The sequence below is a fragment of the Cheilinus undulatus genome, linkage group 21 (assembly GCF_018320785.1).
Source record: "Cheilinus undulatus linkage group 21, ASM1832078v1, whole genome shotgun sequence".
Taxonomy (NCBI): Eukaryota; Metazoa; Chordata; class Actinopteri; order Labriformes; family Labridae; genus Cheilinus; species Cheilinus undulatus.
The window spans coordinates 26,908,629-26,922,600 of record NC_054885.1 but is presented as its reverse complement, the minus strand read 5'-3'; the positions used below and the strand labels follow the sequence as shown (position 1 = coordinate 26,922,600).

Genomic DNA, 13,972 nt, shown 5'->3' with positions numbered 1-13,972 from the left:
GGAGGCTGGAGCAATGCAGGCCAAGGTTGATGCAGCAAAGTGCTGAACCGGCATATGCTCCCATATCTGACCTAACCTGACCCCCACTCCCCAATAAAAACATCTTAGGAAAAGTTATTTTACTTTGACTGTTATGTGATTAGTGATGATAATGTTCAACATTCCCAAACAACAAGGGGAGAAATGTAAGGTGCCATTCAACAAGCTCCTTTGATAAGGTGTTCCGTGATGTCATAAGAGTGCACTTCACAGGTGAATGGTTAAGTCATCTGCACCATATAGGCATCAATAAAATAGTTGTCCTTTTATTTCACTGCTGTGATAAGCTTCTAGTCCTTTCAAAGTTTTCCATTAATTTATCACGGGGGGACAACACGATTAAAGTATGCTGATAAATCACACCATAATTCAATCAGATAACTGGCTACAGCAACTTTGTAACTTCAATTGAAACACCTGTAAAAATTCTCTGTGCTCATAATTGTCATAGTTCTATGGATAAAATACGTATTCTAAAGATTAACACCATCCTAGACTGACTAGTAAGTGGACAATCTGTGCTCATTCTCCACTTTTTGTTTCAAAAGCTTATGAAATATTTTCATGCCATTCAAAAGCATGTTTTTTCTGAATGTTTTGTCACTAGTTTTTATTGAATCTACCTGTATCTACCAATCTTTATTAAATTATGAACATATGCAATTTAATGTGATTAATTAGAAAGGCTATAATTGATTTGATTATGTTTTTAATCAACAGACTACATCCAACACAACACTTATCTTTAGGAAATAAGGTCACCATGAATTTAAAATATATGGAAAAACTGAACAACTGTCTCAGAAAAGCGCTTGTGTTTTTTTTTTGACATATAAATAGTGCCATCTGGTAGTAATGTAGATTATCATACTAATCTAAAGTAAGACCGGCCGCTTCCTGATTGCTCTTTTAGTAGCCTTGCATTCCTCACTCGTTTCTAGCCTCCTCTCTACTCCATCCTCGCCTCCTTCAGGTGCATTCAGATTTTCAATATTTGTTATACAGGCTGAATATAAAGTTAAGACATGTCTCTGACGCATTTAGTTTAGGCCCAAAAAATGAAGATTTTTATTGATTAAGGCCAACCAAAAGAAATGGATGCAAAGGGGGTTACTTTATTGAATATATCAGACACTGTCAGAAACCACTGAGAAGACATCACATAAAGCATACACTATTCAGTTCAAATCTGTGGTGTCATTGGAAAGTTAGGTTTGTGACACTTATGAGGGACTTGAATTTAGTTACAACATCTGTTCTTAGACAAGGCGCTATAAACTTTGATTGCACTGGATTGAAAATCTTCAATCAAAAAAAGGAAAAGAGAAATCCAGTTCCTCACTGCTGGAACACTCAGGCTCATCCACAGCAACCAGCCACACCTCATTGTGCCTGTTGAACCACTTCATTGGACTGCAGGAGACAAAACCACACAGTTTAAATACTAATTAAATACTAAAGTTCTTCTCCCTCTATCATATTTTCCCTTTGGATAAATTCTCAGAAAATGATGATGATGATAAAGTGTTTACCTGTTGTAGCCAACAGCAAAGTGATAGTCTTTGATGTACTTTTCACCAGCTGTGTCAAGTGCACTAGAGAGGCTGTTGTATTTCATTTTGTCAGAAAGACTCGTCATCCATCCTCCATAGCCTTGCACGTATACATTCAATTCTGGCCATTCATCGATGAACACCTGCAAGGTAGCAAAGTTTCATGCTCTGTGGGGGGGGGGGGGGGGGTGGCTTCATAGTTTAACTCAGTATGATTGTTGGTTAAACGCAGGTTGATGTGTTGCATTTTTGTCAGTTTTGCCAGAGAAGATTACCTTATCATCGGTCGGCATGGGGGGATTCTTCTGTTGCTCAGATGGCAGCAAGAAACTCATTGTATAGACACGCTTCTCCCAAAAGCTTGTGTTATCGGGCATTTTCGTAACAACAGGAGCTGTCATTTTGATTTTCATTCCTGGAAATATACATGAAGAAAACAAAATATATGACTCATACCCAGATGGACTGCCAAACTATTTCTGTTCTTCAATCACAACCAATCACAGTCATTGTTTTATAAGGTCAAAAGAGTGTTTTCAGTGGATTACATTTTCCAACAGAGGTTTATAAATAATGTTTCTCTAATAAACTGTTACACTACTGGTACTCATTAGACCTGCCTCAATGAAAAAATGAATGAAAATTATGAATAAGTGGTATACGCACCCTCCTCGTTTTCACCACTGATGTACCGGAACAGTCGGTGGAAGGCATTTGATACTGCAAACTCCATGGCATAGGCTGTCTCTTCAGTGGAAACCCATTTGACAGAGCTGTAGTGCCGGGCCTAAAAATGCATGAACAAAACAGGGAAGTTAGCCTTTGAAACTTTCTTACACTTAAATAGTGAAAAAAAAGTTTGCACAACATGCTTACCTCATATTTATCAGTTTTACAAACCAGATCATATAACAGGCACTCTGCAGTCTCACTACAGTATTTGCTTTCAGATGAGTTTCTGTGTAAACAAAGGAAAAGTATTTGAAGGATCAAATGTCGTCACTTCTTAGCACACAGCAAAACCTGGAGTGTTAAAATCTCAATGTTAAACATTTCAGAGTTGAGTTTCAGTGTTAATTTAACTCCATTCTGAGTGAAATGGTCTTCAGTATTGGTTAGTTAACAGTGTTAATGCTTTCAGTGTTAATTTAACTCTGTAGAGAGTCAGTTGATCCAAACACTACACGCTGCCACTTCAAATCTGGGTTGCGGGGTTTTCCCATCATGCATTGTGTATTTAGATGTGTTTTAGGTGTCGTTAAATGTATTTATATGTATTTATGTGTGTTCGGATGTTGCCTGTTGTACATTTATCGCTGCTGGGATTCATTTACTCATGTTTTGGGGGGATTAATTTTGTTTTTGATGTTAGACACGTGCACAATGAGTGATATTGTCAATTGAGTTATAGAAGTCCATCATACAATCAGGTCCTATCCATTCACCTACCAATTGTAGCAATGTTATAACATATGACTGATACTTGGGCAGGCATTTTACTCTAACTGTGCTCAATGTTTTAAATTGATGAAAATATCCCATAATTATTTTTCAAAAATCTACTGTCTCCCCAAAACACCTTGTGGGTCAGAGAAAATCTGCTCCCTGGCTGGTATGTATGACACACCTCACATAAAACATTAATATTACATCATCAAACACAAGTTCCTAATGCATGGTGTACCTGTAGTAGAGGACAGAGGATCATCCCTACTAATTAATCAGTTAACACACAGACACACACAATATACATATATATATGATAATAATAATAATAATAATAATAATAATAGTTATAATAATATAAATGGCTTTCAAATAGGATCCGGCTCTTATCGTTGTGTAAAAGAGCTGGCTCTTTGAACTGACTCGTTCATGAACGATCCATCACTACTGACTTTGCTACATATGCTCCGCGTCAGATGGCAAGTTTTGATAGCTATTACAAATATTGTCTAATATTAAAATCAACCAAAAATCTTGACAGGTAAAAAATTTACACTGAAAATTAAAGGAAATCTTTCATCCTCCAAAAATGTTACACTGAGAGAGTAGATCTCTAACACTAAAAATAAGTGCTGAGCAACAGTAACACTGGTAAGTGTTAAGAAGAGCCAATTCTTAACTCTTAAAAGAGTCAATAATGATACTTTATAAGTGTTAAGGTAGCAACTCTGCAAAAGAGTTAAATCAACACTCCCTTATATACTCTGTAAAAGTGTTAGTATACTCTAACAGTGTTATTTTGAGTATGCAGGTTTTGCTGTGTAGTAGTAATCTCAGCCTGGATCAGATTGGAAATATTCTTATCCTCTAACGCTCTAAAATTCTTTTCATATTCAGAAATATCCCAGCTGTCATTGTGTATATGGCAGTACTTTCTATTCTCTAATGCAAATGTTCAATCTGAAATCTTTTTCCTCAAAATTCTGGTGAAAGGCAGAAATCTACAAAAAGACAGGCTTCTTACCCAACTCTGGCCTCAGCGGTTAGCACCAGCAGAGCGCCAACAAGCCCTGAAAGAAAAAGCCTAAAAAAGACACATAAAGGGTATTTTAGCCAAAACTAAGACTTACCAGGCCAGCGAAAAAAGCACATAAAAGCAAACCTCATTGTCCTACAAATTCAAATGGTTTTATGTGCAGTCAATAAAAAAAGTACTCACATTTTTTCAGCGTGTTGGGTCCGGTGTTTTCTGAGTAATTTTGCAGTCTGGTCCACTGCAACTATTTATTCCAAGTCTGGTTATGAAAGGAACACTGGCCACTCCCTGAACCCAGAACAAGAGCCAGGAAGCATGAAGAGCTGTGACCAATGAGGATCCAAAGCAGAGACAAGAGATGAAGAACTGTTACTCAAACACAGAAAAACATTCACTGAATGTGTCATTTACATGTGTCATTTATGTAACTTAAATTTAAGTTACATAAATCTCTGAAGAGGATCCAGTTTGGGCCATACCAGGTATCATCTTACCAATCAAAAACAAAATAAGTAAAATGGTCAAGCTAGAAATAGTAAACATCAACAGCTGTTTAAAAGTGGACATTACAGCAGAACTGCTTTAGTAGATTTTTATTATATTAGAAAGAAAATCCTCAAACTGTCACCATCCATTATTGCAGAAACTTAACTCAGACTTGAATCAAGCACTGACGCTGTAATTTCCAGAGCAAGCAAAATGTCTTTGGTGAGATTGTTTATGAGGAGTAAAAGGTTAAATTTGGTGAAGGAAAAGAGGGGGAAGGAGGGACACTGTAGTCAGAACCAGGCCTCAACAGAAGAGCACACCACTCTGCTCTTTAAGATGTTACGTCCTAGTCTAGGGGAACCTGGACATAACACAATGTGTGGCCCCACTCATCCCACTCCCAAGAAAGCCAGTATTATAAGTGAGGCAAAGTTAAGCAGCAGTTTAATTGTCTTAATAAGACTAACATACAAATTAACAAAGGTGTTTACTCACTGCTACCAAGAGCAGCACCAAGTTACCAAAACTAATTTCAAAGCCTAAATACTCAAGTCACACAATTCACAAAGTCATAAAAGCTACAACTGCTGGCTTCATGGAAGTGGCTGGTGAAGGGGAGAGCAGATTGCAGCAGCTGATATTTAAAGGCTGGAGGAATGGTTAGATCCAATCAGCAGCAGCACCTGCTGATTGGATCAATGACCAATCAGCTACAGCCACCTGCATCAGCACCTAATCACCTAGACACACCCACAGAGACACACTCACACACACTCAGAACTGCAGGGGAAGACACAGAGCTGCAACGTGTGGTAAAACACAAACAAGACAAAACTATGACCCAGGGTCATAACAGATGTGCTGCAGCCAGCTCCACCAATCCCCTGTGAGTGGGGATGGAGGTCATCAAGGGTCAATATCAGCCCCAGCAGGATACCCTATAAGCTGTGTGAGGCTACGTTCACAGCGCAAAAGTTGTTTTGCTTGAATGTGACTCATATCTGATTTTTTTCTGACAGTGTAAACAACACTATCATTTTAATATCAGGGTCAGGCCGCTTTCATATGTGGTACTAAATCTGATACATATCTGGTCTTTTGGAATTTACCTCACAGTTCTGGGTCATCTGGCAACAGTACTGGTGGAGGTGAGAGTCAGCCATTGTTACTGAAAACAAATATGGAAGACAGCAGTAATGGAGACAGTCTGTGGTGACCTTATCTTAGCCTTAGAGCCGAGTTTAGAGAGGCTAAAGACACCAGTCAACGTAGAAGTTACAGCTGGACCACGTGTCTGTTTTATAGAAAGCTGGAAATTATTTTGGGGGATGCTGATGCTGCTGTAGCATGTATAATAAAAGCGTTTTCATCCTCTCACAATGGCCCTCTTTTATCAAACGTGCATAAACCAGAAATGTGGGTGTATTCCCACGTACAGATCAGCATTTATCAATCTAAGCGTGAGTACGATACGCCCAAATCCCACGCCAGTTCTGAGCTCGTTTATGCTAAGTCTTTGTCGACCTCCTTTGCAGCTTAAATCTGGCTCTGCAGACCAGATAGGACTTTTAATATGTATTTAACATTAAAACAAAACAATGACGATCCCTGTGAGCAATGTTGCTTTTCAAATGTTGCTGAGCTCGGATTTTAGCTGATCCTTGTAATTTATCTTTGACGAAAAGATTGAGTAAAGGGTATGACAAAAAGAGCAGTGACTCACTTCCAGCTATGTAACTGTGAACCTGGCGTGTGTGTTCAGAGCTGACCATAACGAGCACAATAATAACTTTATAGTGGATCAGAAATCGGTTGAGACGACAATAATCGATCAATGAAGAAGTGACGAATTTCTGACCCGAGGCGTTTACTGTCCAAACATAGCCACCAGTTGTAATTCTTTTATTTTACAGCGCAGGATGAGCTCCTGTCTCTTTCAACCTCCAGCCGTGCGTCCGCGCGTAATTACGCATACGGTATCAGTACCATAGTTTTTGCTCGACAGGCAGTTGTATATGCAGCATTTTCAAGCAATTTTAATTTAAAAAAAGTTTTTAAGCAGGTTGCCGGCAAAAACGATGCAGGTCAATCTTTTTCAAAAACAAAACAAGCAAAAAAAAAAAACCCATCCTTAACAGCCAACGTCATGTATTTCAAATGTTTTGGTTCTCATGATGTGCTTATCATTCTAAAACCATAACTGTATTTGTGGTGTTAAAAGAAAAATGCATAGTTGTAAAAAAAAAAACCAGGATACATGGTTAAATGCCAATCTTGTTATGAGGTTCAGTGTTGTTACTTATAACCACCAGAAGGCGGCGGTAAGGCACTGTGGAGTTCTATGCGCTCAGTAATGTAGCCTCAAAGAGGCAGAGAAGCACAACGGTACCTGTGTAAATAACGGAAGCCATCATTCGCTAACTTGTCCCTCCTCTATGTCGTTTTTTTACCGAAGAGCCAACTCCCACTATGTCTGTTAAACACAGCAGTATTGGAGATCAATAGTTTTCATTTATTCTGCCTAAAAACTTGCAGAAACTGTCTGATATTTCTTTTTTGAAATTATCCAAATATGAATACGGTATGAATGTAGTGAAAGGGTTGAAATTGGCACTAATCATTTTTTAAAAAGGAAAATAAAAGCAAAAAAGGGTTATAGATTTAGATATATTTTCAAAATACAGAAAATGTGAGTATCTAATACAATGTTAATTCAAAAATATAGGCCTACTGTAGTATTCACTCTTTGAAGTGAAATAAAAAGTTGACTTCATTCAGTTTGCCTACAAGAATGAAATTTCCATGTCCATCTGTATACTATAAATATTTTCTTTTTGCAATAATTGATCATATAACAAAACAGAATTATTCTTTCACACACCTCAAAGATTCAGGGCTTTGGCAAAAACATTCAGGCTTAAGTGAGCCACTCGCCTCGCTCTGCCTATGCAGATTAACCAGCCAAAATGAAAATACTGTGAAGCTCCACCAAGCACAGGGATGCAGAGAAGACTTGGTTTAACCTGGAATTCTCAATGGGCCACAGAAGAAAGTATAGGGTCACCCATAAGGAAGGATAAAGGGGATAGTACCCTGGGGCCCAACCGAACTGGGAGGCCCATAGAGGTGAGGACAATCATGGTCCATTGTTAAGTTAAACTGTGATAACCATATTTCATTTTTAACCTGAGTAATAACCACTCCAATTAAAGCAACCAATATTATAATTTTTTTTCATGCAGTTGTACATAGCCTTCTTAAAAAATGTAAATCCCTTCTCTCGAAAAAATCAAAATGGGTTAAAAGTGGCAAAAATGAGTGGAAAAGGTAGTAAAATGGGATTTAAAAAGTAGCAGAAATGAGTTATATGTGGTAAAAATGTGTTTAAAGTAGTAACGGGTTGACAGACGAAATGAATAGAAAGTCTAAAAATTGGTCAAAGTGGCAAAAAAAGCAGAAAAAACGGGATAAAAGTGGCAAGAATGGGCATAGAAAAATAGTGAAATGCAATGAAAATTGGCAAAAATGGGTGAAGGGAATGAGGAAAAAGTGTTAGTGGCATAAATGTGTCATCAGAGGCAACAATAGCTATAAAGTGGCAGAAAATCAGGCAGAAAAAGTGTCTGGTTTGAAAGGGTTTGAAAGGGGGACAAATGGTGTAGAATGGCAGAAATGGGCAGAAAAGGTGATGAAATGTGACTTAATGTTAAAAATAGGGTTAGAAGTAGTAAAAATGGGTCAAACAAGTAGTGAAATGTGTTTAGAATTGGTAAAAATGGTTGATCAGAGTGGTGGAGTGGTTTGGGGCCATCAGGATTCCTACTAACATTCATTTTAACATAAATCTCAAAACCTTCTTTTTGTTTCAGAAGACCTTCCTCCTTTATCGATGTCCTTTTTGTGTTTGCATCCAGATGATTTTGGTCGTTTGAACATGCTGCTATTACAGCAAACTTTGTCAACAAACTACTGGTAAGTTTGTGTCAGTAAACCAGGCTGTCATTGTCTTGCGAAAGTTGAGTCCGGAGGCGGGGATAACTAAACTGACACGCCAGATGGATTGTTTCACATGTCCATCTGGAAAACCTTTGATATACAGCGCTTGGGAAAGGGCAGAGCCTTTGAAAAAAAAGAGGGTAATAGGGCCAATCAGAGCAATAAAACATATGACATCGCCGCTACCAAGGTGTGCAGCGACTGAAGAGTAAACTCCATAATGCGAACCATGGCGACTGTAGACATGTCAGTACATGACTTTTGTTGTTTTTGAAAAGAAAACAACTCACTGCTGTTCTTTGTTCTTTTAATGAAGAAATGTTGTCAAGTTCTGATAAAACTGGTGCTTTAGCAGCATCCACGATAATGTCTTCTGCCATAACTGCATCGGCCTCTTGTTGCTGCTTGCTTACGTCACGACTCTGCCACGCCCGAAAGTACTGCCCCTCTTCGCTGATTGGTCCTGTCACTTTCTAACCAAGCCCAGATGGTTCAGATGGGAGCTTTGCAAGATGGATTTGCAACTGATAAACAAGGAAACAGGTGTATCCACCTGCTTTGCAAGGTTAGGGGATAACTGGATGAGGCTCCAGGTGTTGATTGATTGACATGTCTGTCAGCTGCTCATTGTGCCTACAGGAGGCAGACTGTACCAAACAGACAGAGCTGCAATTGGTTACTACGCTGCAGTAGGCAAATGCGGGTGCGCCAGCGGTGTTTGGACTGCAGGCCCCAGTGGGCTGTGGGGGTATACTTTATGGCCCAGGCTGCTGAATCTGTGGCGTTAGCTGAAGAGGAGCCTCAGACTCCGAGTATTGCCTATTTACTTTTGATAAACGCGCTTCCGACTGCACATGCAGGTCACTTCAGGGCTGTGACCTGTTCACAGCAGTCTGCATTCAGGCTGTATTTACAATGTAATGCCAACAGCCAAACAAAAACATCAGATCTGAGCAATAAATCAGAATTAAGCATGAAAGCTTTCCGTGTGAACATAGCCTAAGAACTGGAACCAAGTGGTAAAAGTGCTGTGGAAGCTGGTGAAATTGATTGAAGGGAGGAAAAACCCCATCAGAGTGGCTGCAAGTAATGCCTTGTTGAATGTGGACCAAATCCAGCATGCAGAGAGAGAGAAAAGAGCAGCCTCTGAGAATTTTTCTGTATCCCCGACTGTGTCATCATTATCACCAGATACATTAAGCAATCTGTTACATTAAATTATCTCTAACTGGTAGAAGGTTACAAGACAAGATAGTGACAGCTAGAACATACACTCAGTGAGTGTTCAGGTAAACTAATGTACTGTTGCTTAAATTAAATGATATGTGCAGGTAACTGTTTTGACCCTAAACAACTTAAGGGAGTTAAACTAAATCTGAAGATTGACCAATGCAACAAAACTGTCCTGATTTGGATAAACTTAACTCTGTTAGGTAAAATTGCACAATTACAAACAGAGCAGATCTTAGATAAGATCCCATACAGTAACAAGCTGCACATGCTCACAAGTTCATTACATAAAATTAAGGAAGTGACTTGAACTGACACATGGAACAATGATTTCTCAACCCCCATGTTTTTCTGAGTAAGTACATTTTTAAATACAGTCTGTGATGTTTGCAAGTCATTGTGATGTAATGTATTGGTATTGAGAATGTTGGTGTAAAATAATAACAAAAAAACAGTATTTTAGATGGTAGCTAATGTTTGCTTGGAATTGTTTTAAACCCAACCAAATATAAGGAAGTTCAACTTTATCTGAAGTTTCACCAATGCAACAAAGCTGTCCTGACTTGGACGAACTTAACTCTGTTAGGTAAAATTACACAATTAAAAACTGAGCATTAAAATTGTCCTAGATGGGATCCCTTACAGGAACAAACTGCACATGCTCAGAAGTTCATTACATAAAAAAAGGAAGTGAAAGTGGCCCGAACTGACACATGGAGCAATGGTTTCTCAATCCAGTGACATCCACATGTTTCTCATAGTAAGTAAACTTTTTTAGTGTAGTCTGTGATGTTTGCAAGTCATTGTGATGTGATGTCTTTATATTGAGGATGTTGTACAATGATAACAAAAATATTATTTTACAAGGTAGCTGATGTTAGCTAGCAAGTGGGCTAGTTATTTAACACTACAGTTGCTAAATAGATAAGTGTAAGATTACCTTTGCAAGAATGAAAAAAACAATTTAAAAATGAATGGAATTCATCAGTGAAATCAAAATGTTGGTTTACTGTTGAGTAAATACACTGTACTGAGTGACGTTAATTCAGCAGAGTCCTCAATTTAATCAAGAAGTAGACAGCAGACATAGGCGGAGCTAAGCGGCACTATTCTATAAGTGCCTTGTGTTGTTTTAATTGAGAGCCTCATGGCAGTGGGCTGAATGTACTGAGTATAAAATATGTTTTTCAAATGTGTACAAGGGTCTAAGTTACATTACTTATACAATGATTTTTCCTGTTGAGAAAATGTATTAATCGTTTCTGTTTGCTTTACTTTTGACCAGGGTACCAGGACATCAGACCCATCACAGATGAAGTATGAGTGACCCTGGTATCAGGTATGTCACGGCGGCGCAGGGGTTAGCACTGTTGCCTCACAGCAAAAAAGTCCCTGGTTTGCTTTCCGGTCAGGGCCTTTCTGTGTGGAGTTTGCATGTTCTCCCCGGGCTTGGGTCCTCTCCGGGTACTCCGGCTTTCTCCCACCACCATAACATGTTCATTACGTTAATTAATCACTCAAAATTGGCTGTAGGTGTGAGCGTGTCTGGTTGTATGTCTCTATGTGCCCTGTGATGACTGGCGATGAATTCAAGGTGTACCCTGCCTCTTGCCAAATGACAGCTGGGATAGGCTCCAGCCCCATGTGACCCCCAACGGGATAAGTGGTATAGAAAATGGATGGATGTAAAGAGACCAGCAGGTGGTAAAACCCTTTTTTTGTAAATCAATTTTTGGAATTGCCATTCTTGCTTGGATTATGTTTAGTTATTTTCAGTTTTGAAATGTCTGTTTTACTATTTTTCACAGCTCTTATGGTGGGTTTTTAAAACTATTTTCACAGCTTAAAAGAAAACTAAAAGGTGTCTTAAACCATCAGTTTGAGAGTCTTCCATTGCTCCAACTGGGGATGCTTCACTTAGTGCTGTCGGATATTTTGATTTACTTAGATTGGTTAATTGCAGAAAATTTAACACAATTACAAAAATGTGTGTAAATTCATTGCAGTCTGACATCACTAACATTCACAGTAGCATTGTAAGTTTGAAGCTTTCTTTTTTTTTTTTTTTTACTATTTTATCATGCCATCCTATCAGAGATCAATTAATGCATGCAGCCCATGGTTTTTTCCTCCTCCTGTGCCTGTCCTCTAGTGAGCTAGTCCCATACACAGAGGTACTGAGGTTCATCTGAACTTTATCTGCATCATAAATTTAATTGGTGTACAAACTTTTCTATTTAACTCTAATCCATGCAGATTTTTTAAAAGACATAGAGTTTTTTGGTTTACTCAACCAAGTTATGTCAACATTTTCCCCAAAACTCTGTTATATTAGATATAATTCTGTAGTTTTATAAATATGGACATAATAACTTACGAAGAGACTGTTAACATGACTGTATTAAGTCATACCAGCATTATGTGATCAGCTTGAATTTAGTTAATAGATTCATGTCCAGTTAACCAAACTGTTACTTATTACTATCATTACATCACAACATATTTCATTTGTGCCAAATGTACCACAGCATCACTCAGTTGCTACACTGTGGTCATAAGGGATGGACATGGTCAACAATACTCAGGTTTGCTGTGGTACGATGCTAAGTTGATACTAAGGGACCCAAAGTGTGCCAAGAAAATATCCCCCACACCATTACACCACCATTACCAGCCTGAACCGTTGATACAAGGCAGGATGGATCTATCCTTTTATGTTTACAATATGACAATGTGAATGTTGCAGCTGACATCGAGACTCATCAGACCAGGCAATGTTTTTTAATCTTTTATTGTCCAGTTTTGGTGAGCCTGTGTGAATTGTAGCCTCAGTTTCCTGTTCTAAGCTGACAGGAGTGGCACCTGGTGTGGTCTTCTGCCTCTGTAGACCATCCGCTTCAAGGTTTGACGTGTTGTTCAGAGATGCTGTTCTTATCTTGGTTGTAACAAGTGGTTATTTGAGTTACCGTTGCCTTTCTATCATCTCAAACCAGTCTGCTCCGTTCACCTCTGACCTCAAGACATTTTCCTCCACACAACTGCCACTCACTTTATAGTTTCCTTTTTTTCTGACCATTCTCTGTAAACCCTAGAGATGGCTGTGCTTGAAGATCCCAGCAGATCAGCAGTTCCTGAAATACTCAGACCAGCCCGTCTGCCATCAACAACCATGCCATGTTCAAACTCCTTTCTTTCCCATTCTGATGCTGGGTTTGAACTTCAGCAATTCATCTTGACCACGTCTACATGCCTAAATGCATTGAGTTACTGCTATGTGATTGGCTGAGGCACATCACAATATCAAATACAACAGCACTGCTGTCCATCATAGTGAGGTGTATGCAAAGGTGCTTACAAATGTTATATCCCTGAATGAAAGTCTAGCTTGAACTTTATATCTTCATTATTCAAAATCTATCAAACATACAGAATTAATTAACCGATTATGCATTCCAGGGCATGAAAGTTAAATAAAAATGTCTTTGTATAATGTAAAACAACATCTTTCAGCATACCTGTAAACCTGACACAGTGATAATATTGTTCATCATTCCCAAACAACAGAGGGAGAAATTCAAGGTGCCATTCAACAGGCTCATTTGATAAAGCATACAGTGACGTCACGGTCATAGTGCACTTCAAGGTGAATAGTTAAGTCACCTACACCTCAGTTTGTGCATCATGACAAATATCAATAAAACAGTGAACCTCATTGCTCTGTAAAGCCTCTAACAATACAATCATCTTTAGGTGATGCAGTCCTCATGAAATTAAAAAACTGAACTGTCCTTGTGTGTTCTTATCAGAGAATGATGTATAATAGTGCCACCTGGTGGAAATGTAGATCAACATCAGTGTAATCTGAAGAGAGACCACTATATGTAGTCTTCATGTAATTTTAAGACTCCAACACAATTAGTTTAAGTCCGAAGAACAACAAATTTTATTGATTAAGGCCAACTAAAAGAAATGAATGCAAAGGGGGTTACTTTATTGAATAGATCAGACACTGTCAGAAAAACCCTTGAATAGACGTAACATAGAGCACACACTATTCAGTACAAATCTGTGGTGTCACTGGAAAGTTATATTTGTGACACTTATGATGGGACTTGAAGATAGCTATTGCCACGACGTCTCCCCTCAAACTGTGATTCACGAACAAAATATTTATGGAAAATAT

General features: G+C 38.5%; 1 protein-coding gene across 1 annotated transcript; it reads right to left on the bottom strand.

Moving 5' to 3' along the window:
• Nucleotides 1–1,134: 1,134 nt before the first annotated feature.
• On the bottom strand, nucleotides 1,135–4,383 carry LOC121503467 (heme-binding protein 2-like). Its single transcript, XM_041777892.1, has 7 exons — nucleotides 4,258–4,383; nucleotides 4,063–4,122; nucleotides 2,469–2,550; nucleotides 2,259–2,379; nucleotides 1,868–2,007; nucleotides 1,572–1,735; nucleotides 1,135–1,452 (listed from the first exon to the last, which is right to left on the bottom strand). Coding segments are annotated over exons 1-7 (678 nt in total). The 5' UTR covers nucleotides 4,260–4,383; the 3' UTR covers nucleotides 1,135–1,343.
• Nucleotides 4,384–13,972: the final 9,589 nt, after the last annotated feature.